General features: G+C 38.4%; 1 protein-coding gene across 1 annotated transcript; it reads right to left on the bottom strand.

Annotated features, from left to right (window-relative positions):
- Positions 1 to 234: 234 nt before the first annotated feature.
- On the bottom strand, positions 235 to 27,845 carry LOC123884638 (cullin-1). Its single transcript, XM_045933779.1, has 20 exons — positions 27,610 to 27,845; positions 27,113 to 27,274; positions 26,924 to 27,023; positions 24,377 to 24,562; positions 24,231 to 24,278; positions 23,944 to 24,147; positions 23,769 to 23,846; positions 23,512 to 23,601; positions 23,344 to 23,424; positions 23,171 to 23,233; positions 3,470 to 3,505; positions 3,301 to 3,387; positions 3,080 to 3,229; positions 2,931 to 2,986; positions 2,022 to 2,142; positions 1,762 to 1,923; positions 1,497 to 1,640; positions 1,138 to 1,356; positions 846 to 1,013; positions 235 to 750 (listed from the first exon to the last, which is right to left on the bottom strand). The coding sequence occupies exons 2-20, from the start codon at positions 27,244 to 27,246 to the stop codon at positions 649 to 651; spliced, it is 2,229 nt and encodes a 742-aa protein (XP_045789735.1). The 5' UTR covers positions 27,247 to 27,274; positions 27,610 to 27,845; the 3' UTR covers positions 235 to 648.
- Between the last annotated feature and the right edge of the window lie 109 nt (positions 27,846 to 27,954).

The raw sequence follows: 27,954 nt of genomic DNA, 5'->3' as shown, positions 1-27,954 counted from the left end.
CGGCACAAATTGAGAAAAAACAACTTTTTCAATGTGTACTCTTACATGGTATGGGATGCAACAAGACTTAAGTCGTAATACATTTAGTCATGAAATTATCAATGGGACTTCCTCGTACGGTTTGGACTTGATATACAACAATGCAGTAGATGTATGATAAGAAAAACTATGAAGTAGATGTCAGTTTTCAAAGTTACTATTACTATAGACAAAGAATGGAAAGCACCATAGAAGTAGGGTTTGGATCCGAATGACATTCCCACTCATTGGATGGTTTTTAAGATCAAATTCAAAATACAACTTCACTTAAACTAAAGTAACACAATTCCTATTTCCTATATGGGGTGGAAGAAATAATTAATAGGCAAGCATCAACTAAGTCATCAAATGGGAAAGCAGGCAATAAAAAAAACAAAAAGGAAAATACGATCTCGGCCTACTTAACTACAACACTGATTACAACCTTTCCAACACAAACAAACATTTACACTAGCCAGTCGATACCTGGATATAGAGGCAAAATTTACAAGCACTAATAGCCTCCCTTTAAGGAAATTAAGAGGAACTGATTTTCTTTGACTCCAAGTATCATCATCTGGTTTTTGCTATTTGTAGGCAACTGCAGTAACAACTTCAGTTGTGAAGTCATCATGCCAAGTACTTGAACAAATTTGCATTATCTTTGTCTCTTTCCAGGTAGTCTCGAGAAATCAAGTCTTCAATCCGCTTCTTAATTGCCTTGACATCAGGCTGAGCAAACACATCATTCCATATCAACAAACAATTCAGGATTATAGCAAAAACTTACTAACAAAACAGTGTTAACAGAGGGGTGAAATATGAACCTTAAACATGCGGCCTAACTGCTCAACACACTCCACGACTAACTGTTGGTAGTTTAAAACTTTCCGACTCTTCATAATACGCACAATTGAGGCATCGATAGCATATCTTCTGTCTTTGTCAACATCCTCAATTACTTTTTTCTTCTCATCCACAGGAGGGAGAGGAATCTGCGCAACAAATTATGTGTCAGTCTAACTCAACAGTCAGTAAACCACAAGAGAATAAGATAACTAAGCTAACAGAAATACAAAATAGATCAAATCTATTAGTATTAGTATGTGACAACTGTACCTTGATCCTCCTCATTTTGTCTGTAAACTTTGAATTAAATTCAAAATAATCAGTAGGTGATATTGTTTTTGTGCTTGGCTCCTTGTTAAGAATCTTGTACTTGGCACATGATAAAGAGTGAAGCAGTCTAATAACATCATCATCTGTCAAGTTCAACTGAGCCCTTATCTCAGAATAACTCAGTCTATTTGAGGAATTGAAAAGCAGCAACGCTGAAGCCTATTGAAAAGTAAAAGACAGCATTAGATAAGTAAAGAGAAATTCATACAAGAATTTATACATATCATAAAATTGAAACAATGGGATGTAACACAAAAGATAAACTTCAAAAGAAAAAGAGTATGCATAAGAAATATAACCTGGTAAGTCGTCACAATCAGCTCCATAGTTTTTGGTTCAAATTTCCCACTTATATTGCAGGTTCCCAAGGAATAAATCCAAGTAAGTTTTCTGTGTTTAGTTTTTGTTTGATAAAATTCCTTGAAAACTTCTACACACTTAACCTAAAACAAATAGAGATAAAAGTGTTAATTATGAAAAACAATTATCTAAATCTAGGAAAGGATACTATCAAACATTTGGAAAATAAGTTCTGGGTTAATATAAAAAAAAATACAGATATACCATTTCTGCAGGAAGATTGAGGTCAAAAGATTTGTAACTAGGCCAGAAACCGGTGGTCAGAACTGTAACTGTCAAGTCAATTCCAGGGTCTACATTAGGATTATTGGTTAAATATTCCTCGAAGCTTGTTTGATTCTCCTTTGCCAGCGTCAAATCTGTAACCTGGTAGAACCCACATAAACAATGAAATTTTCTTTTATTATTTTACAAAATAGTTGAATATGGAATATCAGCTCAACACAGAGGCTTGAAAGACTGACCATTCCTTCCATCTTTGAGGTAAATTGACCACCACATTGTTGCTTCAACTTTGTCAAAATACTCCTCTCATGGTCATCATTGGCACTCTTATCAAAAAGAAGCCTTCGAGCAAGCTTTTTCCTATAAACGACCAGACAAGAAGATGTATGACTTTTTATGAAATTGTTTTCCATTAGGAAAATGGGGTAATTTTGATACATATAAAATAGAAACAAAAACTTCAATAGCGTGATGGATCACAATTGTATCATTGACTGTTTCATAAAGATTAAGCAATGTTATGTGCATCAGAAAATACAAACAAAACTGTGAGGCATGATAACAAATCAAAAGCCAAAAAGGACAAAGCCAAGAAGAAGGTTAAGTTTGGTTTTCCTGGACCTTCCTATTAATAGAATAGCAATTAATACAAAAGCGAAGACATTGCTTCAAAAAAAAAAAAACCGAAGACATTGATACACTTCAAAGATAAGTTATAATAGCAAAAAATAAAACTGAAACAGACTTATATTTTCAAATAATTGCAGTTCACTTTCTCTCCATTTTCTCTATCCCACCACTCTCTATTTTTTATTTAGTCCTTTAAGGTTTTCCCCAAAAATAATCATCCACTTGCCAGTAACATACATGATACATGGAAGAAAAAAATTAGTACAGGTGAAAAAAAAGGAACTGTGGGGGAGTGCTGAAATAGAAATCTCATATTGGACAAAATAGTGAAAACTGAAGAGTTTTATAAGCAAGGTGGAGTGAAGTCCCAATGGTTTAAATCTTTTGGACCATGCCCCCTCCCTCTCCAAAAAAAAAAATCACGAATATCCATCATGCAAACCCCCCAATTGAATTTGTCCTAAACAATTCCAACACTAATGATTATCACAGATATTTTCCTTTCCTATGCACTTTACCTATAAAATTCGGCAAACAAATCTTTGTCACTAATATAGGCAAGTAGCTTGACAACCTGCAAGAAGATCCAAAAAAAATCTCAATTTCAGAAACACAGGCGTCAAAATTATTGAAGCAGATGGAAAATTTAGACAGATTCATTGCAGACCTTCTCAAGTGTGTCCTCAATTGCTTCATCACTCAATTTTTCACTTCCTCCTTTCTTGAGAATATTATCACAAAAAGTGGCAAGCAATTCGGCACTTGAGCTTCCAGCGACACCCTTGTTGCAAAAAATCTCAAAAGCCTCCTTGAGAGCCTATAGGATAAAATCTTTTAGATAACAAATTAATGCAACATAGCAATTTTGAAGCCATTCTATGATCGAACCTTGTGGAACAGAGTATGATTTTGGAAACAGTCGTTCACATATGCCATGTACTTGTCATGCAGCTCAATCACCTTCCGAACAAAAACCTGAAGAGATCAATCTCAGTTTCCATAAATGGATCAATATCAATTGCATTTATACTACAAAGCTTAAAAATTCCGACATTACCTGCTCTTGTAAGCCAATAATATCCCTTTTCTCTGCCTGCAGACAATTTAATTTAGAAGGTAATAAATGTTAGAATCAACTTAAATTGCTTCAAACATGGCACCATTTACAAATGAAGAGTAAGTAAATCGTTTGGAAAATTAGGAGGCTGAAATTTGAAAGATAAATTTGTCCATAAAGCAACATGTACAACCTACTATAAACATAAACAAAATGATGGTGGCTTGGGGGGAGGGGCCAGAAGGAGAACTACTAGACTAATATTACGGCTCAAAAAGTCAACATTTAATTGTCCATTAACTTCTAGGATTGTATAAGATGAGAAATCAGGTTTTCTCTTGATGAGTACGACCAGTAAGTTGTGCATTTCCTTTCTTTTATTTCCCCTATCATGAATCATTAAAATTGTATAGAAGTCTTTCAATGATAGCAGAATACTATAAAAATTTGAAAAAATATACTTCAATGTTTATATAGTTATTATTATTAATACTATGATTATTACTGTTTTGCTTGGTAATAAGAGTTACGGCTTTATAGGGTTTCCTCAAAACCTTTTGAATTTATGCATATACGCACATCAAGAATATTTCTCCAACAGGTCATGTGGCATGTTCTTCATCAATAAAACCAATTCACACACACACCATGTTAAGATAGGTAAATAAGTCATTCACACAGCTTCCACAGAAAATAATTCTAAACGAATTTCCAAGTTATAAACATTAATATGCACTACTTAGTTGAAAATGTTGCATGTTCCCTAACAATAAACGCAGTTCACAATCAGATGCTATGTTTCAAGATATGTTGATAGATCAATAGGTGGCATTCATGTAGCTCCAAGTAATCAACATTTCCAAGTAATGAACCATCAATTTGTAGTTTGAACCTAGTAAAAAAAACACATGCAAGATTGCACAAATATAGGGGAAAATGGATAGATGGATGGATGGATGAGCCATCAGTAACCCCTTCCATTCAGTATTTTCTTACGGAGTGTGCATAGGCTTACGGATACGTTAATACATAATATCAAAATAATTTTTTTTTAGTGAATTAGTATTGTTGTAGTTGTAAAAACATAAGATGAGAAAAAAAAATTATATATTATTATTATTATTATTATTATTATTATTCGAATTTTAATCATGTTCAACCACACTTCTATCACCATGCTTCAGCTATTTACATTTTCTGTCCACCGCCTCCAATATTTTCATCAAAAGCGAGAGAGATAACTAAAATATAATAAAAAAGTAATATATGTTATGCCATTTTCCCACCACCTGCACGATTTTGTCGTATCCACCACCCCAAATCAACCGAATAAAAATAGGTCTATGTTGTTAATCTCGGATAGCGACGCGTAGCGCCGAACCTCAAAAATGCTATTGCGGTATAGCGGGTAGCGCTATAGCGGTCATGTACAAATTAAACATAAATCTCAACAACATACATAAATACTAAAATAGGAAAATACACAAAATTAAAAGGACTTTCTTACTTAATAATTATACTAAATATTGTCATTTACCATCAAAATAGGTTCTAAATAAGGACTAATAACATTCCATGAAGTTCTAGAAGTACTCAAAATGACATACCATTAAAATTCTAGAAGTACTCAAAATGACATCCCATTAAAATAAAGCATAAGCAAGTTCTAAAAGTAAACAAAATAATGACAAGCCATTAATCTTTTGAAGCCCTTGAGACCACATCTGCTTCTGCCTCATCTTCACTTCTAAGCTCCACCACATTAAGGTTTGAGAAAGGAACAAACCTTGTAAGAAGAGGAGAAGAGCAGTTGATTTGGAGAAAGGAAATAGAGGAGTCGATTTGGTGAAGGAGATGTTGAAGGAGAAGAGGAGAAGAGCGTGATGTGAGAAAAGAAAGAAGAAACAACTCAAATAGAAAAGTAAATCACGTGTTGTGATGTGTTGGTAGCTTTTTGATGTGTAGAAAAGTGCAAAATACCCCTCACTTATGATTTATTTCTAAAATAAAGATTTTCATCAATTTTTTTCCCTCCAAAACGCTAAAGCGGCCAAATAGCGCTACAAAAACGCTACGCCACCGCTAACAAAACGCTATTTTCCTGCAAATAGCGGCCGCTATTTCTGCTTCTCTAAATAGCGGAAAGCAGTCTTATAGCATAGCAGAGAGGTGGTAAAACGCTACGCTATAGCGCGCTATAGCGCCGCTATTAACATCCTAGAAATAGGTATGTGTTAGAATATAGAATGAAGGGAAATTGAAGTAGTTAAGAGGTGGTATAGAAGTTAGTTAGTTAGTTAGTTATCTTAGTTAGTTGGGTTTGTTTGTTAGTTGTCTGTGAGTTAGTTTTCTGTTTTAGGCCAGTTGTCATTGATCTTTGCCCTCTCCTAGTGTATAGGAATTCTATAAATATAGACTTCCATTCCCTTAGAAAGTATCATATGAAAAATATTGTTTTGACTGGTTTCAAACAAGTGTAAGGAGAGTATCTTCGCCAGTGTATATTTAATTTTTCTTATCAATATTGATATGTTTTTGGAATCCAATTATTGGGTTCCTAACAATTGATCCTACCTACCATCAAGATGGTAAGTGCCATAGAAACCCGTTTAAGTGCTCTGGAAAAATGGAGAGGTGATCATGGCGTAATGATTCAAGAATTGAAGGCAGATACAGCACAATTGAAGGAAGGCATAGAAGAATTAAGAGCTGGGTTCAAAGAACTGACGAAAGATTTCAAGAAGTTAGCAACACCAAAGGGTGTTGGGTCAGTCAACCACACTGCACCTCCAGAAAATTCCTCTGGATGTGAAGATTCTGATAACGAAATCCCTCGTTCTGTCATCATGGCTTAAGGTTCTGTCAAGAACGGCAAATCAATAGAAGTTATGTCCGTCATGAGCCTTGAGACTGTGGCATAGAAAAAGAAAACAGTGACAATGAAGAGTCACGGAGAAAGGGGAGTGGAAAGAATGGTTATCGGTGAACAAAAAGCAGTGGTAGATGAGAAAGAAAGCAGACACCAAATCTTATGCAATGGTTCTTATTCCTTGAAAATTACGGCCAACCTTGTGCCATTGCCAAAATCGTCAGGTTGGAAATTGAATGAAAGAACAACCGGCATCACAATCGCAGGAGAAGCGGCCATGCAGGAACTGCCACTGAAGGTTTGTTCACTGGTTGTGGTTCCTGCACCCCCCCCCCCCCCCCAAAAAAACCACCAGACGCTAATTCATGGGTTGTGGCTCCTGCAGTGCAGCCGCCACCGAAGCCTACAGACTATAACATAGGCATGGCTGGGGCTTTAAGATCAAAACAATGGAGATCCAAAATTCATAGTCTGTTCATAGTCATAGCAATGGATTCTTTCTGAGAAGGTTCATCTAGTGAAGAAATAAATGTGTTTCAGAAATAGGACACTGCTGCTGTAACGACTCATTTTTCGTATTTATATTTCTTAAATGTTATTTGATTTATTAATTGGCTTTTAATTATTTTTAGTGATCGACGAATAATTAGTAAGCGCGAAACTTTAGTTTTGGGCCAAGATTGGGGCGTGGAAAGGCAATGGGCCTAAGCCAATTGGGCTTGGTTCATGACTTTAGGAAGTGGTATAAGTAACCAAGTCAAACCCATGAATAGTATCACAACTTATTTTCTTTGAGTTAGAAGAGTTAGTAAGCAAGAGCAAAGCAAAAACCCTAGGCAAGAACAAGGAGAGAATCACGAGCAAGAGAGAAGAGGAAAGGCTTGGATCATCAACTTTGCTAAGGTAAGAGATTAGAATTCATGATTCTTGAGTGACCAAGAGAGGGGAGATTGCCTATATCTCCATTCCCAAACTCTCTCACTCAATTTCTTTTAGGTTTTGATTAAGTTTTTGCATGTGAGTGTGATGTTCTTCATCATCACTTTGTATGTGTTAATCACTAGCTTGATTCCATGAAAAATATGTATGTGTTTGAATCATATTTGAAAAGTTGGTGAATGTTACTTAAAACCCAAGAAATTGGCATGATTTTGATTGTTTGATGTATTTGGATGTTTGGAAGGGATGATTAATGTTCCTTGATATCATATATGCTTGGAATTGTTGTTTAAGGGAATTTATAACATGTTTGAATGAATTTTTGGTTGGTTTCAATGTTAAACCGCCTCAGAGAAACTCACAGGAAATGCACGGTCGCTGAGCGAGCTTGCAGCGAGCTTTAGCGAGCGTGTATGTTCTTGAGTGGTCGCTGAGTGAGGCTTCAGCGAGAGATAGCGACCAGCTCGCTGACTCTCGCCAGTGCTCGCCAGGATCCCATGACCACTGCCGTTTGGTCGCCAGTGTTCGCTGATTCTCGCTGAGCGAGGGAACTGATTTTCCAAATTTTGTTGTGGAGTTCTATAATTTATTTGGCCTATTGGGGTATGTTTCCTTGGTATTATAGTGTATTACCAAAGCTTAAAATATATGATTTGTACGTGTATGCAATAAGTTGCAGTTTAAAGTGAGTAATGTGATGTTTTGGCATTAATTTGTAATGTTAAGTGAATGTGTTAGGATTGTGTTCCCGCATTCATAAAAGAGTAGCTTCGAGCTAGAGAATATCATATGGTTGATATGTGCATACGTACATGCATTCATGATTGTATGTGAACATTGGAAACTTGGGTTCCAATAACGAAAATGGATTATGTGTCCATAATGAAGCCGAGGATCGGATTAGATGAATCCATGAGTCCAGAGCTGCTATCCAACAGGATATAAAACTGTGTTGGCTTATCCAAGGGAGATAAGATGGTTCGGTAAGTTCCGACATATCCAGCAAGATATAAAACTGTTCTTGATCCACCGTTGGTGAGACGCCTTGGTACCACATGCATTTAGTCATGTCTAGGGATGGCATGACAGTGAATTAATTGGCATTAGATTGCATTAGGGTATATGCACATTTACTTGGTAATTGTTATGTGACATTACTTGACTGGTTTTGACGTGTTTGCTGTAAGTAGCATACTAGGTAAATTCCTATGTATTTAATACTGTAATTGTATGGCGTGAGTTAGAATATGTATGATAGTTCGAAAGTGTAAGGCCTTTCTTATACTCGTATGATATGCGATTATGTTTTTCCAACTCTCTGCTTTGTGTTATTTGCTGGACCTTTGGGGGTTCAGATATTCAGGCTGAGGACTGTGCCGACGATTAGACTGCTGTTTTTAGCTTGCTGTTGAAGTATCTTTTGGTGAGGAGACTTAGCATAGATTTCTCCTTTTAGTGCTAGCTTTTGGTTAGAGTTTGTAAATAGTAACTGCTCTGGTAATGTAACATCGAGTCGGGGATTACGCTTGGCTTTCATCGTATATCGGTGTTACCTTTTTGTTATGCTAGTTCTTGTATAAGTGACATCCTTAGGGATGAATATGGCTTATGTATATATATATATATATATATATATATGCATGCTTGGTTTTTATTGAATCCGCTGTTGCTTTTCATGTTAAACTTCATGACGCTCTGTGTGTATGCTTGTGTTATAATTACCGCGTGGCACTCTGCCTTTACACTTGTTAAAAAAGTTTTTAATATTACGTTTTTAAGGGTAGTATGGGTTAGGGTGTTACAATAGTGGTATCAGAGCAGGTCGGTTCGTGTGAACCAATTAGGACTTTTCTTTTCCCCGTATGAGCATGTGTAGGGAACACTGTTAGTACTTTCTAACGTCTAGTTGTGATTCGTTCAGGAATCATGGCTGCTGCGAGAACGAATGCCCAGATTGCGGAGGCTTTGGCCGCACTCACCAACATAGTGGTTAGAGATCATCAACCTGGAAGAGAGGTAGAGATGAGGTTGGAACAGTTCATGAAGCAGAAACCGCCAACATTTACCGGAGGTTACAACCCGGATGGAGCTTACAAGTGGCTGGAGGAACTTGAAATAATTTTTGAAGCAATGGATTGTTCCGAGGAAGGGAAGACAACCCTTGGAACATATGTGTTGCGCGAGGAAGCGAATGTGTGGTGGAAGAACGCCAAGTTGAGGCCAGGACTCGGTGGTATGGCTATACCATGGGCAATGTTTAAAAGGGAATTTTTGGTTAAGTATTTTCCTGTTGATGTGAAGAACAAGAAAGTGGTGGAATTCATGGAACTAAAACAGGGGAATATGACGGTAGCTGATTATGCCGTCAAGTTTGAGACGTTGTGCGCATTTAGTCCGCATTACAACACTTTTGAAGCGGAGGACGACAAGTGCGTGAAGTTTGAAAGTGGTCTATGTCCAGACATCAAGCATATGATCGGATTTTCACAGATAAGGGATTTTGCGACCCTTGTGAACAAGAGTAGGATCTGTGATGAAGATGGTAGGGCAAAGGTGAACTACTACAAGGCCGTGAACGACCGAAAAGGCAAAGGACAAGAACGCGGGAAACATTATGATAACCGCGGTAGAAGTAATACAAGTGGTGGTAAGAAGCCGGTGAATGGAAGTTGTTATAACTGTGGAGAACGGGGTCATATGTCTTATGATTGCCCGAAGAGAGGGGATAGGTGTAAGAATTGTGGAAGGCTGGGCCACAAGACCGAAGTTTGCAGAGGAAAAGTGGTGTGTTTCAACTGTGGTGAGGAAGGCCACAAGAGTCCGACTTGTAAGAAGCCCAAGAAGGTGATGGGCAAGGTGTTTGCTTTGAGTGGAGAGGATGCTAGCCAAGAGGACAATCTCATTAGAGGTACGTGTTTCATCTATAACACTCCTTTAATTGCGATTATAGATACGGGAGCGACGCATTCTTTTATCTCTTTAGATTGTGTGAAGCGTTTGGGTGTTCCAGTAACGGATATGACGGGTAGGATGGAAATAGAAACTCCTGCTAATGGTTCAGTAATTACTCGACAAGTATGTCGTAATTGCCCCGTAACCATTTTTGATAGGCACTTTGGAATGGACTTAGTGTGTATTCCACTTAGTGGTATGGATGTAATTTTTGGTATGAATTGGTTAATCTTTAATCGAATTCATATCAACTGCTGTGAGAAGGCCGTTGTTTTTCCGAAACCAGAGGAGAATTTACAGTTGATGAGCGGAAAAGATGTGTCAGAATCATTGAATGAGCATGCCGAGATGTTCATGATGTTTGCATCATTGAAACTCGAAGGAGGAGTTAAAGTGGAAGAGTTACCAATCGTTTGTGAATTCCCAGATGTGTTTCCGGATGATATATCTGACGTGCCTCCAAAGCGAGAGGTAGAGTTTTCTATCGACCTAGTACCTGGAACTAGTCCGATATCGATGACGCCGTATCGAATGTTAGCGTCAGAGTTGAATGAGTTGAAGAAGCAACTTGAAGAGCTGCTTGAGAAGAGGTTTGTTCGGCCGAGTGTTTCGCCATGGGGAGCACCTGTTTTGTTGGTAAAGAAGAAAGATGGAAGCATGAGATTATGTATAGACTATCGTCAGTTGAACAAAGTGACGATCAAGAATAAATATCCACTTCCGAGGATAGATGATTTGATGGATCAACTAGTTGGAGCTTGCGTGTTTAGTAAGATCGATTTGAGATCCGGATACCATCAGATTAGAGTGAAGACGGAAGACATACCTAAGACTGCATTCAGGACGAGGTATGGGCACTACGAGTATTCAGTTATGCCGTTTGGTGTGACCAATGCACCCGGAGTTTTCATGGAATATATGAACCGAATTTTCCATTCATTTTTGGATAGATTCGTGGTGGTGTTCATCGACGACATTTTGATTTACTCGAAATCCGAGGAAGAGCACGAAGAGCACTTGAGGATTGTTTTGCAAGTCTTGAAGGAGAAGAAGTTGTATGCCAAGTTGTCGAAGTGTGAATTTTGGATGAAAGAGGTGAGTTTCCTAGGGCATATAATTTCAAGTGGAGGAATCGCGGTAGATCCTGCGAAGGTTGACGCTGTGTCACAGTGGGGAACGCCGGAATCTGTTTCAGAGATTAGAAGTTTCCTTGGTTTAGCCGGTTATTATAGAAGATTCATAGAAGGTTTTTCGAAGTTGGCTTTACCGTTAACCAAGTTGACAAGGAAAGATCAAGCGTTTGTTTGGGATGGTAATTGTGAGAAGAGCTTCCAAGAGCTCAAGAGAAGATTGACTACTGCACCCGTGTTGATTTTACCCGATGCCAAAGAGTCGTTCGTCGTGTATTGCGATGCTCCGAAGTTAGGACTTGGCGGAGTGCTTATGCAAGGGGGTAATGTGGTAGCATATGCTTCAAGGCAACTGAAGGTTCATGAGAGAAACTATCCAACGCATGACTTGGAGTTAGCCGCAGTGGTGTTTGCTTTGAAAGTATGGCGACACTACTTGTATGGATCAAGGTTTGAAGTTTTCAGTGATCACAAGAGTCTGAAATACTTATTCGACCAGAAGGAGTTGAATATGAGGCAACGAAGATGGCTCGAATTCTTAAAGGACTACGATTTTGGATTGAGTTATCACCCCGGAAAAGCCAATGTGGTGGCCGACGCATTAAGTAGGAAAACTTTGCATATGTCATCGTTGATGGTGAAAGAGTTAGAGTTGATTGAAGAATTCCGAGACTTGAGTCTTGTGTGTGAGGTTACTTCTTCAAATGTAAAGCTTGGAATGTTAAAATTGACGAATCCTTTTCTCGAGGATATTAAAGAACGTCAGAAATCGGATAAGAAATTGATGGAGAAGATGGTACTCATCAATGAAGGCAAGGAGACCAATATCAAGATTGATGAAAGTGGAGTCATGAGATTTCACGGAAGAGTTTTTGTACCGGATGTACCCGAATTGAAAAGAATGATCATGGAAGAAGGTCACAGAAGTGGTTTGAGTATTCATCCTGGAGTAACCAAGATGTATCAGGATTTGAGGAAGTTATTTTGGTGGCCGGGAATGAAGAGGCAAATTTCTAAATTTGTTTATTCATGCTTAACTTGTCAGAAATCGAAGATTGAGCATCAGAAGCCGTTTGGTTTGTTGCAACCAATGTTTATACCAGAATGGAAATGGGATAGCATTGCAATGGATTTTGTGGGAGGTTTACCGAAGACCAAGAAAGGTAACGAGGTGATTTGGGTAGTGGTAGATCGTCTGACGAAGTGTGCTCACTTCATTGCTGTCAGGAAAGGTACTTTGGAGCCTAAGTTGGCCGAGATTTATGTGGAGCAGATTGTGAAGCTACATGGTATTCCAACAAGTATTATTTCGGATAGAGATCCGAGATTTACTTCCAGATTTTGGGAAAGCTTGCAAGAAGCTTTAGGAACGAAGTTGAGGTTGAGTTCAGCTTATCATCCTCAGACAGATGGTCAGTCGGAGAGGACGATACAATCCTTAGAGGATTTGTTGAGAGCTTGTGTTTTGGAGCAAAACGTGAATTGGGATTCTTGTTTGCCGTTGGTAGAGTTTACATACAACAACAGTTACCATTCTAGTATCGGAATGGCACCGTTTGAGGCTTTGTATGGGAGAAGGTGTAGGACACCTCTGTGTTGGTATGAAACTGGAGAAGGTGCAATTCTTGGACCAGAGATTGTACAAGAAACAACGGAGAAGATTCGGATGATTCGTGAGAAGATGAAAGCGTCTCAGAGTCGACAGAAGAGTTATCATGATAAGAGGAGGAAGGACATTGAATTCCAAGAGGGGGATCATGTATTCCTACGAGTTACATCGACTACTGGAGTAGGACGAGCGTTGAAGTCAAGGAAGTTGACGTCAAGGTTTATTGGGCCGTTTGAGATTTTGAAGCGTGTGGGAAAAGTGGCGTATAGGATTGCATTACCGCCATCATTGGCGAATTTGCACGATGTTTTCCATGTATCACAGTTGCGCAAGTATGTGTCTGATCCGACACACGTGATTGAATCGGACGATGTTCAAGTGAGGGATGACTTGACCATTGAGACCGTACCCTTGAGAATAGAAGGAAGAGAAGTGAAGAGGTTGAGGAATAAAGAGATTGCATCCGTGAAAGTCGTGTGGGGAGGACCGGCTGGTGAGAATGCAACGTGGGAGCTGGAAAGCAAGATGAGAGATTCTTATCCCGATCTGTTTCTAGGTAATTTCGAGGGCGAAATTCTTTTAAGGGGGGTAGGATTGTAACGACCCATTTTTCGTATTTATATTTCTTAAATGTTATTTGATTTATTAATTGGCTTTTAATTATTTTTAGTGATCGACGAATAATTAGTAAGCGCGAAACTTTAGTTTTGGGCCAAGATTGGGGCGTGGAAAGGCAATGGGCCTAAGCCAATTGGGCTTGGTTCATGACTTTAGGAAGTGGTATTAGTAACCAAGTCAAACCCATGAATAGTATCACAACTTATTTTCTTTGAGTTAGAAGAGTTAGTAAGCAAGAGCAAAGCAAAAACCCTAGGCAAGAACAAGGAGAGAATCACGAGCAAGAGAGAAGAGGAAAGGCTTGGATCATCAACTTTGCTAAGGTAAGAGATTAGAATTCATGATTCTTGAGTGACCAAGAGAGGGGAGATTGCCTATATCTCCATTCCCAAACTCTCTCACTCAATTTCTTTTAGGTTTTGATTAAGTTTTTGCATGTGAGTGTGATGTTCTTCATCATCACTTTGTATGTGTTAATCACTAGCTTGATTCCATGAAAAATATGTATGTGTTTGAATCATATTTGAAAAGTTGGTGAATGTTACTTAAAACCCAAGAAATTGGCATGATTTTGATTGTTTGATGTATTTGGATGTTTGGAAGGGATGATTAATGTTCCTTGATATCATATATGCTTGGAATTGTTGTTTAAGGGAATTTATAACATGTTTGAATGAATTTTTGGTTGGTTTCAATGTTAAACCGCCTCAGAGAAACTCACAGGAAATGCACGGTCGCTGAGCGAGCTTGCAGCGAGCTTTAGCGAGCGTGTATGTTCTTGAGTGGTCGCTGAGTGAGGCTTCAGCGAGAGATAGCGACCAGCTCGCTGACTCTCGCCAGTGCTCGCCAGGATCCCATGACCACTGCCGTTTGGTCGCCAGTGTTCGCTGATTCTCGCTGAGCGAGGGAACTGATTTTCCAAATTTTGTTGTGGAGTTCTATAATTTATTTGGCCTATTGGGGTATGTTTCCTTGGTATTATAGTGTATTACCAAAGCTTAAAATATATGATTTGTACGTGTATGCAATAAGTTGCAGTTTAAAGTGAGTAATGTGATGTTTTGGCATTAATTTGTAATGTTAAGTGAATGTGTTAGGATTGTGTTCCCGCATTCATAAAAGAGTAGCTTCGAGCTAGAGAATATCATATGGTTGATATGTGCATACGTACATGCATTCATGATTGTATGTGAACATTGGAAACTTGGGTTCCAATAACGAAAATGGATTATGTGTCCATAATGAAGCCGAGGATCGGATTAGATGAATCCATGAGTCCAGAGCTGCTATCCAACAGGATATAAAACTGTGTTGGCTTATCCAAGGGAGATAAGATGGTTCGGTAAGTTCCGACATATCCAGCAAGATATAAAACTGTTCTTGATCCACCGTTGGTGAGACGCCTTGGTACCACATGCATTTAGTCATGTCTAGGGATGGCATGACAGTGAATTAATTGGCATTAGATTGCATTAGGGTATATGCACATTTACTTGGTAATTGTTATGTGACATTACTTGACTGGTTTTGACGTGTTTGCTGTAAGTAGCATACTAGGTAAATTCCTATGTATTTAATACTGTAATTGTATGGCGTGAGTTAGAATATGTATGATAGTTCGAAAGTGTAAGGCCTTTCTTATACTCGTATGATATGCGATTATGTTTTTCTAACTCTCTGCTTTGTGTTATTTGCTGGACCTTTGGGGGTTCAGATATTCAGGCTGAGGACTGTGCCGACGATTAGACTGTTGTTTTTAGCTTGCTGTTGAAGTATCTTTTGGTGAGGAGACTTAGCATAGATTTCTCCTTTTAGTGCTAGCTTTTGGTTAGAGTTTGTAAATAGTAACTGCTCTGGTAATGTAACATCGAGTCGGGGATTACGCTTGGCTTTCATCGTATATCGGTGTTACCTTTTTGTTATGCTAGTTCTTGTATAAGTGACATCCTTAGGGATGAATATGGCTTATGTATATATATATATGCATGCTTGGTTTTTATTGAATCCGCTGTTGCTTTTCATGTTAAACTTCATGACGCTCTGTGTGTATGCTTGTGTTATAATTACCGCGTGGCACTCTGCCTTTACACTTGTTAAAAAAGTTTTTAATATTACGTTTTTAAGGGTAGTATGGGTTAGGGTGTTACAATAGTGGTATCAGAGCAGGTCGGTTCGTGTGAACCAATTAGGACTTTTCTTTTCCCCGTATGAGCATGTGTAGGGAACACTGTTAGTACTTTCTAACGTCTAGTTGTGATTCGTTCAGGAATCATGGCTGCTGCGAGAACGAATGCCCAGATTGCGGAGGCTTTGGCCGCACTCACCAACATAGTGGTTAGAGATCATCAACCTGGAAGAGAGGTAGAGATGAGGTTGGAACAGTTCATGAAGCAGAAACCGCCAACATTTACCGGAGGTTACAACCCGGATGGAGCTTACAAGTGGCTGGAGGAACTTGAAATAATTTTTGAAGCAATGGATTGTTCCGAGGAAGGGAAGACAACCCTTGGAACATATGTGTTGCGCGAGGAAGCGAATGTGTGGTGGAAGAACGCCAAGTTGAGGCCAGGACTCGGTGGTATGGCTATACCATGGGCAATGTTTAAAAGGGAATTTTTGGTTAAGTATTTTCCTGTTGATGTGAAGAACAAGAAAGTGGTGGAATTCATGGAACTAAAACAGGGGAATATGACGGTAGCTGATTATGCCGTCAAGTTTGAGACGTTGTGCGCATTTAGTCCGCATTACAACACTTTTGAAGCGGAGGACGACAAGTGCGTGAAGTTTGAAAGTGGTCTATGTCCAGACATCAAGCATATGATCGGATTTTCACAGATAAGGGATTTTGCGACCCTTGTGAACAAGAGTAGGATCTGTGATGAAGATGGTAGGGCAAAGGTGAACTACTACAAGGCCGTGAACGACCGAAAAGGCAAAGGACAAGAACGCGGGAAACATTATGATAACCGCGGTAGAAGTAATACAAGTGGTGGTAAGAAGCCGGTGAATGGAAGTTGTTATAACTGTGGAGAACGGGGTCATATGTCTTATGATTGCCCGAAGAGAGGGGATAGGTGTAAGAATTGTGGAAGGCTGGGCCACAAGACCGAAGTTTGCAGAGGAAAAGTGGTGTGTTTCAACTGTGGTGAGGAAGGCCACAAGAGTCCGACTTGTAAGAAGCCCAAGAAGGTGATGGGCAAGGTGTTTGCTTTGAGTGGAGAGGATGCTAGCCAAGAGGACAATCTCATTAGAGGTACGTGTTTCATCTATAACACTCCTTTAATTGCGATTATAGATACGGGAGCGACGCATTCTTTTATCTCTTTAGATTGTGTGAAGCGTTTGGGTGTTCCAGTAACGGATATGACGGGTAGGATGGAAATAGAAACTCCTGCTAATGGTTCAGTAATTACTCGACAAGTATGTCGTAATTGCCCCGTAACCATTTTTGATAGGCACTTTGGAATGGACTTAGTGTGTATTCCACTTAGTGGTATGGATGTAATTTTTGGTATGAATTGGTTAATCTTTAATCGAATTCATATCAACTGCTGTGAGAAGGCCGTTGTTTTTCCGAAACCAGAGGAGAATTTACAGTTGATGAGCGGAAAAGATGTGTCAGAATCATTGAATGAGCATGCCGAGATGTTCATGATGTTTGCATCATTGAAACTCGAAGGAGGAGTTAAAGTGGAAGAGTTACCAATCGTTTGTGAATTCCCAGATGTGTTTCCGGATGATATATCTGACGTGCCTCCAAAGCGAGAGGTAGAGTTTTCTATCGACCTAGTACCTGGAACTAGTCCGATATCGATGACGCCGTATCGAATGTTAGCGTCAGAGTTGAATGAGTTGAAGAAGCAACTTGAAGAGCTGCTTGAGAAGAGGTTTGTTCGGCCGAGTGTTTCGCCATGGGGAGCACCTGTTTTGTTGGTAAAGAAGAAAGATGGAAGCATGAGATTATGTATAGACTATCGTCAGTTGAACAAAGTGACGATCAAGAATAAATATCCACTTCCGAGGATAGATGATTTGATGGATCAACTAGTTGGAGCTTGCGTGTTTAGTAAGATCGATTTGAGATCCGGATACCATCAGATTAGAGTGAAGACGGAAGACATACCTAAGACTGCATTCAGGACGAGGTATGGGCACTACGAGTATTCAGTTATGCCGTTTGGTGTGACCAATGCACCCGGAGTTTTCATGGAATATATGAACCGAATTTTCCATTCATTTTTGGATAGATTCGTGGTGGTGTTCATCGACGACATTTTGATTTACTCGAAATCCGAGGAAGAGCACGAAGAGCACTTGAGGATTGTTTTGCAAGTCTTGAAGGAGAAGAAGTTGTATGCCAAGTTGTCGAAGTGTGAATTTTGGATGAAAGAGGTGAGTTTCCTAGGGCATATAATTTCAAGTGGAGGAATCGCGGTAGATCCTGCGAAGGTTGACGCTGTGTCACAGTGGGGAACGCCGGAATCTGTTTCAGAGATTAGAAGTTTCCTTGGTTTAGCCGGTTATTATAGAAGATTCATAGAAGGTTTTTCGAAGTTGGCTTTACCGTTAACCAAGTTGACAAGGAAAGATCAAGCGTTTGTTTGGGATGGTAATTGTGAGAAGAGCTTCCAAGAGCTCAAGAGAAGATTGACTACTGCACCCGTGTTGATTTTACCCGATGCCAAAGAGTCGTTCGTCGTGTATTGCGATGCTCCGAAGTTAGGACTTGGCGGAGTGCTTATGCAAGGGGGTAATGTGGTAGCATATGCTTCAAGGCAACTGAAGGTTCATGAGAGAAACTATCCAACGCATGACTTGGAGTTAGCCGCAGTGGTGTTTGCTTTGAAAGTATGGCGACACTACTTGTATGGATCAAGGTTTGAAGTTTTCAGTGATCACAAGAGTCTGAAATACTTATTCGACCAGAAGGAGTTGAATATGAGGCAACGAAGATGGCTCGAATTCTTAAAGGACTACGATTTTGGATTGAGTTATCACCCCGGAAAAGCCAATGTGGTGGCCGACGCATTAAGTAGGAAAACTTTGCATATGTCATCGTTGATGGTGAAAGAGTTAGAGTTGATTGAAGAATTCCGAGACTTGAGTCTTGTGTGTGAGGTTACTTCTTCAAATGTAAAGCTTGGAATGTTAAAATTGACGAATCCTTTTCTCGAGGATATTAAAGAACGTCAGAAATCGGATAAGAAATTGATGGAGAAGATGGTACTCATCAATGAAGGCAAGGAGACCAATATCAAGATTGATGAAAGTGGAGTCATGAGATTTCACGGAAGAGTTTTTGTACCGGATGTACCCGAATTGAAAAGAATGATCATGGAAGAAGGTCACAGAAGTGGTTTGAGTATTCATCCTGGAGTAACCAAGATGTATCAGGATTTGAGGAAGTTATTTTGGTGGCCGGGAATGAAGAGGCAAATTTCTAAATTTGTTTATTCATGCTTAACTTGTCAGAAATCGAAGATTGAGCATCAGAAGCCGTTTGGTTTGTTGCAACCAATGTTTATACCAGAATGGAAATGGGATAGCATTGCAATGGATTTTGTGGGAGGTTTACCGAAGACCAAGAAAGGTAACGAGGTGATTTGGGTAGTGGTAGATCGTCTGACGAAGTGTGCTCACTTCATTGCTGTCAGGAAAGGTACTTTGGAGCCTAAGTTGGCCGAGATTTATGTGGAGCAGATTGTGAAGCTACATGGTATTCCAACAAGTATTATTTCGGATAGAGATCCGAGATTTACTTCCAGATTTTGGGAAAGCTTGCAAGAAGCTTTAGGAACGAAGTTGAGGTTGAGTTCAGCTTATCATCCTCAGACAGATGGTCAGTCGGAGAGGACGATACAATCCTTAGAGGATTTGTTGAGAGCTTGTGTTTTGGAGCAAAACGTGAATTGGGATTCTTGTTTGCCGTTGGTAGAGTTTACATACAACAACAGTTACCATTCTAGTATCGGAATGGCACCGTTTGAGGCTTTGTATGGGAGAAGGTGTAGGACACCTCTGTGTTGGTATGAAACTGGAGAAGGTGCAATTCTTGGACCAGAGATTGTACAAGAAACAACGGAGAAGATTCGGATGATTCGTGAGAAGATGAAAGCGTCTCAGAGTCGACAGAAGAGTTATCATGATAAGAGGAGGAAGGACATTGAATTCCAAGAGGGGGATCATGTATTCCTACGAGTTACATCGACTACTGGAGTAGGACGAGCGTTGAAGTCAAGGAAGTTGACGTCAAGGTTTATTGGGCCGTTTGAGATTTTGAAGCGTGTGGGAAAAGTGGCGTATAGGATTGCATTACCGCCATCATTGGCGAATTTGCACGATGTTTTCCATGTATCACAGTTGCGCAAGTATGTGTCTGATCCGACACACGTGATTGAATCGGACGATGTTCAAGTGAGGGATGACTTGACCATTGAGACCGTACCCTTGAGAATAGAAGGAAGAGAAGTGAAGAGGTTGAGGAATAAAGAGATTGCATCCGTGAAAGTCGTGTGGGGAGGACCGGCTGGTGAGAATGCAACGTGGGAGCTGGAAAGCAAGATGAGAGATTCTTATCCCGATCTGTTTCTAGGTAATTTCGAGGGCGAAATTCTTTTAAGGGGGGTAGGATTGTAACGACCCATTTTTCGTATTTATATTTCTTAAATGTTATTTGATTTATTAATTGGCTTTTAATTATTTTTAGTGATCGACGAATAATTAGTAAGCGCGAAACTTTAGTTTTGGGCCAAGATTGGGGCGTGGAAAGGCAATGGGCCTAAGCCAATTGGGCTTGGTTCATGACTTTAGGAAGTGGTATTAGTAACCAAGTCAAACCCATGAATAGTATCACAACTTATTTTCTTTGAGTTAGAAGAGTTAGTAAGCAAGAGCAAAGCAAAAACCCTAGGCAAGAACAAGGAGAGAATCACGAGCAAGAGAGAAGAGGAAAGGCTTGGATCATCAACTTTGCTAAGGTAAGAGATTAGAATTCATGATTCTTGAGTGACCAAGAGAGGGGAGATTGCCTATATCTCCATTCCCAAACTCTCTCACTCAATTTCTTTTAGGTTTTGATTAAGTTTTTGCATGTGAGTGTGATGTTCTTCATCATCACTTTGTATGTGTTAATCACTAGCTTGATTCCATGAAAAATATGTATGTGTTTGAATCATATTTGAAAAGTTGGTGAATGTTACTTAAAACCCAAGAAATTGGCATGATTTTGATTGTTTGATGTATTTGGATGTTTGGAAGGGATGATTAATGTTCCTTGATATCATATATGCTTGGAATTGTTGTTTAAGGGAATTTATAACATGTTTGAATGAATTTTTGGTTGGTTTCAATGTTAAACCGCCTCAGAGAAACTCACAGGAAATGCACGGTCGCTGAGCGAGCTTGCAGCGAGCTTTAGCGAGCGTGTATGTTCTTGAGTGGTCGCTGAGTGAGGCTTCAGCGAGAGATAGCGACCAGCTCGCTGACTCTCGCCAGTGCTCGCCAGGATCCCATGACCACTGCCGTTTGGTCGCCAGTGTTCGCTGATTCTCGCTGAGCGAGGGAACTGATTTTCCAAATTTTGTTGTGGAGTTCTATAATTTATTTGGCCTATTGGGGTATGTTTCCTTGGTATTATAGTGTATTACCAAAGCTTAAAATATATGATTTGTACGTGTATGCAATAAGTTGCAGTTTAAAGTGAGTAATGTGATGTTTTGGCATTAATTTGTAATGTTAAGTGAATGTGTTAGGATTGTGTTCCCGCATTCATAAAAGAGTAGCTTCGAGCTAGAGAATATCATATGGTTGATATGTGCATACGTACATGCATTCATGATTGTATGTGAACATTGGAAACTTGGGTTCCAATAACGAAAATGGATTATGTGTCCATAATGAAGCCGAGGATCGGATTAGATGAATCCATGAGTCCAGAGCTGCTATCCAACAGGATATAAAACTGTGTTGGCTTATCCAAGGGAGATAAGATGGTTCGGTAAGTTCCGACATATCCAGCAAGATATAAAACTGTTCTTGATCCACCGTTGGTGAGACGCCTTGGTACCACATGCATTTAGTCATGTCTAGGGATGGCATGACAGTGAATTAATTGGCATTAGATTGCATTAGGGTATATGCACATTTACTTGGTAATTGTTATGTGACATTACTTGACTGGTTTTGACGTGTTTGCTGTAAGTAGCATACTAGGTAAATTCCTATGTATTTAATACTGTAATTGTATGGCGTGAGTTAGAATATGTATGATAGTTCGAAAGTGTAAGGCCTTTCTTATACTCGTATGATATGCGATTATGTTTTTCTAACTCTCTGCTTTGTGTTATTTGCTGGACCTTTGGGGGTTCAGATATTCAGGCTGAGGACTGTGCCGACGATTAGACTGTTGTTTTTAGCTTGCTGTTGAAGTATCTTTTGGTGAGGAGACTTAGCATAGATTTCTCCTTTTAGTGCTAGCTTTTGGTTAGAGTTTGTAAATAGTAACTGCTCTGGTAATGTAACATCGAGTCGGGGATTACGCTTGGCTTTCATCGTATATCGGTGTTACCTTTTTGTTATGCTAGTTCTTGTATAAGTGACATCCTTAGGGATGAATATGGCTTATGTATATATATATATGCATGCTTGGTTTTTATTGAATCCGCTGTTGCTTTTCATGTTAAACTTCATGACGCTCTGTGTGTATGCTTGTGTTTTAATTACCGCGTGGCACTCTGCCTTTACACTTGTTAAAAAAGTTTTTAATATTACGTTTTTAAGGGTAGTATGGGTTAGGGTGTTACAGCTGCTACTGCCAAAGACTACCAGCTTGCTGCATTGCCAGCTCTTTTGGCTTCTTTTCTTTCATTTTCTGTGTCAGTCATATTCCCCTTATCTACCTCGGGCCCTAGAACTTTTCCAAAGAGGAGAGCAACAATCTGGAACAGAGCTTTCCGAGTTCTGTGCTCATGTCATGCCATGTTTACTTTGCAAGTGATTACTCATCCTAGGAAACTTCTGCTGCAGTCAACCTTGAGGACAAGGTTGTTTTGAGGAGGGGTGTATTGTTAGGATATAGAGTGAATGGAAATTAAAGTAGTTAAGAGTTGGTATAGAAGTTAGTTAGTTAGTTAGTTAGTTAGTTAGTTATCTTAGTTAGTTGGGTTTGTTTGTTGGTTGTCTGTGAGTTAGTTTTCTGTTTTAGGCCAGTTTTCATTGATCTTTGCCCTCTCCTTGTGTATAGAAATTCTATAAATATAGACTTCCATTCCCTTAGAAAGTATCTTATGAAAAATATTGTTTTGACTAGTTTCAATCCAGTGTAAGGAGAGTATCTTCTCTGGTGTATCTTTAATTTTTCTTATCAATATTGATATGTTTTTGGAATCCAATTATTGGGTTCCTAACAGTATGGATTGGTAACTACCCAACGAGTACCGTACGCGTACCCGATACAGGTACTTCATTTTATTTTATGAGTACCCGTGCTTCAGAGATGACATCATATCTGAGCAATAAAATAATATACACCTAAGCAGAAAATTATCATTTAACCAGCAATAAGGACTGCTACAATCAAAACATACCTTCTTGTTACTTGCTGCATCTTCAGCCAACTTCACCAATGCCGTACCTTCTTCAGTAACATGCTGCATAGAGGAAGGAAACAAACTGTCACATATACAAACCATCAGGAATGAAAGGAGTTTCCTATGACCCAATTTTGATTGACGTACAAAGGATGAAATCATAAATATACCTGCTTAAATATACTGGAAACAGGATCCAAGCCTTTGGGTATTTTAGAGAAGAGCCTGAACATCCTTGACAAGTCTTCAACCTAAACTTTTAAAGGAAACGGTGAGAACATGTTCACATTTTAAGATATGTTAACAAAACTAGTGAGCATATTACAGTTAAATAGTACCTTGTCATCTCGAAGTAATGCATGACATCCAGAATGCTCTTTTTCAAGGAGTTGGTTTGCATACACAGATAAAAGCTCGTGTTGAACTTTCTAAAAAATTCAAAACGAAAAAAAGTAGAAAAAGTCAGACACTGAAAAATGGAACAAATATAGAATCATAACAGTTATTAACAATTGTTTTCTACAAGAATGCAGTACTCTATTTAAGTGAGAGTTTTAGACCACATAGCTGGAAAAATAGCAAGTAAAGAATAAACCTCTAATAACTTTGGCTCGCTACTAGAGTGCAGGTAATGAGCAACCCTATCTTTCTCCCGTTTCAAACACTCCTCAGCCTGTAATGAAAACCACAATATTAAACAAAAGCAATATGTAATTGTAGATGAAGAAGAAACCGAGATATAGTAATCACTATTAAATTAAGAATAATACCTTGAGCATATAATCAGGACAAGAATCTTCTAGGATCCAGTTTGAAGCCTTTCGAGAATAATATGCAGACGTGTCTTTGAGCATGGCAGCTTCAAAATCATTATCATAGTGATCCATTTGCCCCATTCCAATTTCGACAAATATATCTAATACATTTTTTAATAGAGCTCGGTCGATCTGCTCTCCTTCACGTTCTTGATCAATCTTTGAACAAAAAAGATAGGTTATTTAATCTATACTTGTGAACACTGAAAATTTTCTATAATAATAAGGAAGAAAGAACATACAAGAGAAATCACAGCATCTCTCACTTTCCCATTTATTTCCTTGTAAACCTGGAAATGATTAAAATCAAACATTAACGATTTAACTGACATGTTACAAAAGAACTATATCTACTGATTGAAAACTTTGAAGGAAAAGAGAAAATTACCAAATCACGGAAGCAAGTCAACCCAACTTCATTAAGTGGCGGAAGTGACCTCCGAGCAATAAAGTATCGATCCAAATAGTGAAAGAAACGAGAAAGCCATCTAACCATAATTTTATGGTTAGCCCACCTCCTCACGAGTTCTCGCAACATAAATTCATCATGCTTCTCTCTCAAAGAAGGTAATACCTGAATCCAAAAAAGTGATTTCATTTATTAAAGAAAAGTTGAGAACGGAAAATTAATAACCAATAAATAAATAATCGAATAAAGGAAAGGATAGATTTCTAAAATGTACAAGAAATTAAATAAGCCAGATAACACCTCCCACCCCATCCCCCAAAGAAAAATAAAACATTTAATTATAGCATGTATTTTGTATCATTATTAATGATATTGGAATATTTAAGAGTCACGTTGTAAGGAACCCAAGAATTGGATTCAAAACAAATTCTCCAAAACTGGACAGTTATTCCAAGTCCTAAAACAAGCAGATTTTGCTGTTAGGAAGTAATAAAAAAATGCTACCTTTCAGAGACACTGACCAATCAAACGTAAGAATCACTTCAACTATATACACACATTTATCTCATGCACACAAATTAGGGAAACTAAAACTAATGACACTATAAAAAGTAGCCAAAATACTGAGACGAGAATCCTTTCCAGTAAATTAAAGGACCTTCAGTATCAATCTGTTAGAAGACACCCGATGTTAGTAAGTCAATTAAACCTATAATTAGAGAGGGAAAGAGAAATAGCATAATCTAGATAACCTAAGAGAAAGATGCAATCAGTCTTATGATTTAAGACTGAGTTTGGAAGGATAGCTTGAGTCTTTTGGATACCACAGAATGGAGTGGTCTTAAGAATTGTATCTACTGATTCTGACCAAAATTAGTAATTATTATTTCTTTCTGTTATTTGCTTTCATCTTATTCCTTAATAGAGATTCAGTTACTAGAGTATAGACAGCCTTGGCTGATCATTTTGATTCCAAAATTTAGAGATTTCTGGATCATGTTTCTCTTGTGCATGTGTGTGTGTGTGTCTATGATTGAATAATTCTTTCTAAAAGATGCAAATATATTCAAATTGGTGCCAAAACTTTCTAATGTTATGTCACTTCTCATCCTTCAAAGTTCAAGTCCTTGGACTGTAAGAAATATCAAACTAGAATTTTTTTGTAAGTGATCCTTTACAAGACTGTCATGATAATTTGTCTGCTTTGGCTGTCAAATGTGTCTTTCTAGAGTTCAAAAAGAGTATTCATGTTATTCTCCCATCACACATTGTTTTAATCCTCCGTAAATGTTACATTCTTTGAGAACAGACCCCTCCAGCTACATATGACTCAAACCTATCCCTAGTACCACGTATTCCTCATTTTGGATGATCTGTCTCTTTCCCTCAGACACCACAGTTACAAGACGCCCCTTCATTGCATTGATTTTGTATTACTTACAAGCATCGACACCTTGAAGCTCCAAAAGATTGCTCCTATTATTGATTTTGCTGATTCGCTGTAAAGGTGAATATTCTACTCTAAATCCTATCCTAATTAAAATTTCTACGTTACCATTGATTTTCTCCCTCTCGTTGGTCCTTTGTTTCTGCTTTATCATCTATTTACTATTTACTATTCTTAAAATGTATGAGAGCTTTATCACATCCAGAATGGTGATAAGTAACAATTGACGAGATAACATATATGGATTATGGAATCCAATAATTTATGGACCTTTGTTTTACCTACTCTAGGAAAATTTATAGGTGGCATTAAGTGGTTGTTTAGTGTCAAAGTTGGTACAACTAGCAACAGACAAGTGGACTGATAGAGGGACTAGTTGTTAGCAAAGGGGGCAAACTCAGATGAGTTGGATCTATGGTTTGGATTTCAACACTACTTTTTTCCCCAACGGTTAAGATGGTGTATGGTTGTTTGTTCTTGTCTATGGTAGCAATGAAGCAATGACCAGACCATTGTATCAACTAGTCAACTAGATACTAGAAATGTCTGACCAAGTTATGCGGTTAGTTGTGTGGCTACAGCTGAGCTGCATCCTTCACTACCAAAAGATTCACTATGTGTCCACTTACTCCCTTCAGTCTCAAAAATCAAAACTTAATTATCTAATCCATGTGGAGATTGGAAGTTCCAAACATTATTTTGTGGAGGACTATACTTATAAGAACTGGGAAACACTAATTAACCTACCTTCTGAGAGCTGCATGATTGATGATAACATTTCCTAAAAGGAAGAAATGGTGTCACTGTTATCATACCTTCGGACACAAGGAGGATTAGAAACAAACAGAAATCTATTGAAGTTTTGTTCGTATTCAACCCAAGTCAATAACCTTGTAAAGTCAAGAACAGACATCCTAGTATGATATTCACTAGTAGATAGTAGCAGGCATTAACTAGTATTACCCTTGTAGGAAAGTAGCAAACAAGTAATGACTACATAACGCATAAAAAATAACTTTTTATATATATTCAAACACGTCCTTGTGTATCATGTCTAACAAGTCATAAGCATTACTCACTGTTGATATGATGTACTCTTCAAACGATTCCTTGTACTTGTCATACAATGGTTGGGAATAGTCATTGGGAGGCTTCTGAGTGCACATATTGTATATGGTCCTGCAATAAAATTCAAGAATAAACAATTTCCATAAAAATAAATCAAAACCCAATTAATCTCAAAACATAAACATTTCAGAGAAAAATACGTGTATAGCATCATATAGTCCTCAGAGCTGAACTGAGGCTCAGGTAGCCCTTCAAGAATATTCTTCAGCTTCGTGATTCCCTTCTGCATAAAATCCCATCCTTGCTCTAAGTCGATAGTTTTTCGTTCACTCATTGATACGCCCAATCTTAAACACCCAAATCTGCAACCAAATTTTCACAAATAAATTCCAAATTTCAACTCAACAATGAAAAAAATAAATCAAAATTCCAACTCTAACCGAATGAAATCACATTAAACCCTTCTCCCCTAAACTAAACCCTAAACCGTTCCCAAACACAAACAAAATAATTTTTAAAACCATTCTCAGATTTGACCAAATCTAGTTTAACAAAACAAATAACATAACAAAACAATCACAATCACAATCATGAAATTCGATGCTGCTTGAACAATCTCTAAACTACAAAACGATGCCGTAGCGTAATCGGTGCTCTGAGAAAACAAAGAATGGAATAAGAGAGAATTGAAACGTACCGTTAAGGAGTGAAGAAACGAGCGCGTTGATCGAGGAAGAGAAACCCTAATAACGAATCGGTGAAGGAAAAGGCAAAAGGAAAATCGAGAAGGAAGAAGAATATGATGATGAACGAGCTCCAAAGAGAAAACTAAAGACAGAGAAATTGAATAATAAATAATAATAAGGGAAAGAAAATAAATAAAGAGCAAAATCATAGCACCGAAAACTGTTTTCGCGGATAATTTTAGTAAGAAATAGTTAATAAATACTCCAAGTAAAAAAAAAAAACTCTGTTTTTTCTTCACAATAGTTAGTCAAAGATGAGTTATGATCCTCTCCATTTTCAATTATTTTCATTTCCA

This window comes from Trifolium pratense, linkage group LG5 (assembly GCF_020283565.1).
Source record: "Trifolium pratense cultivar HEN17-A07 linkage group LG5, ARS_RC_1.1, whole genome shotgun sequence".
Classification (NCBI taxonomy): Eukaryota; Viridiplantae; Streptophyta; class Magnoliopsida; order Fabales; family Fabaceae; genus Trifolium; species Trifolium pratense.
The sequence above is the reverse complement of the archived record's forward strand: the minus strand, read 5'-3'. Positions and strand labels throughout refer to the sequence as shown.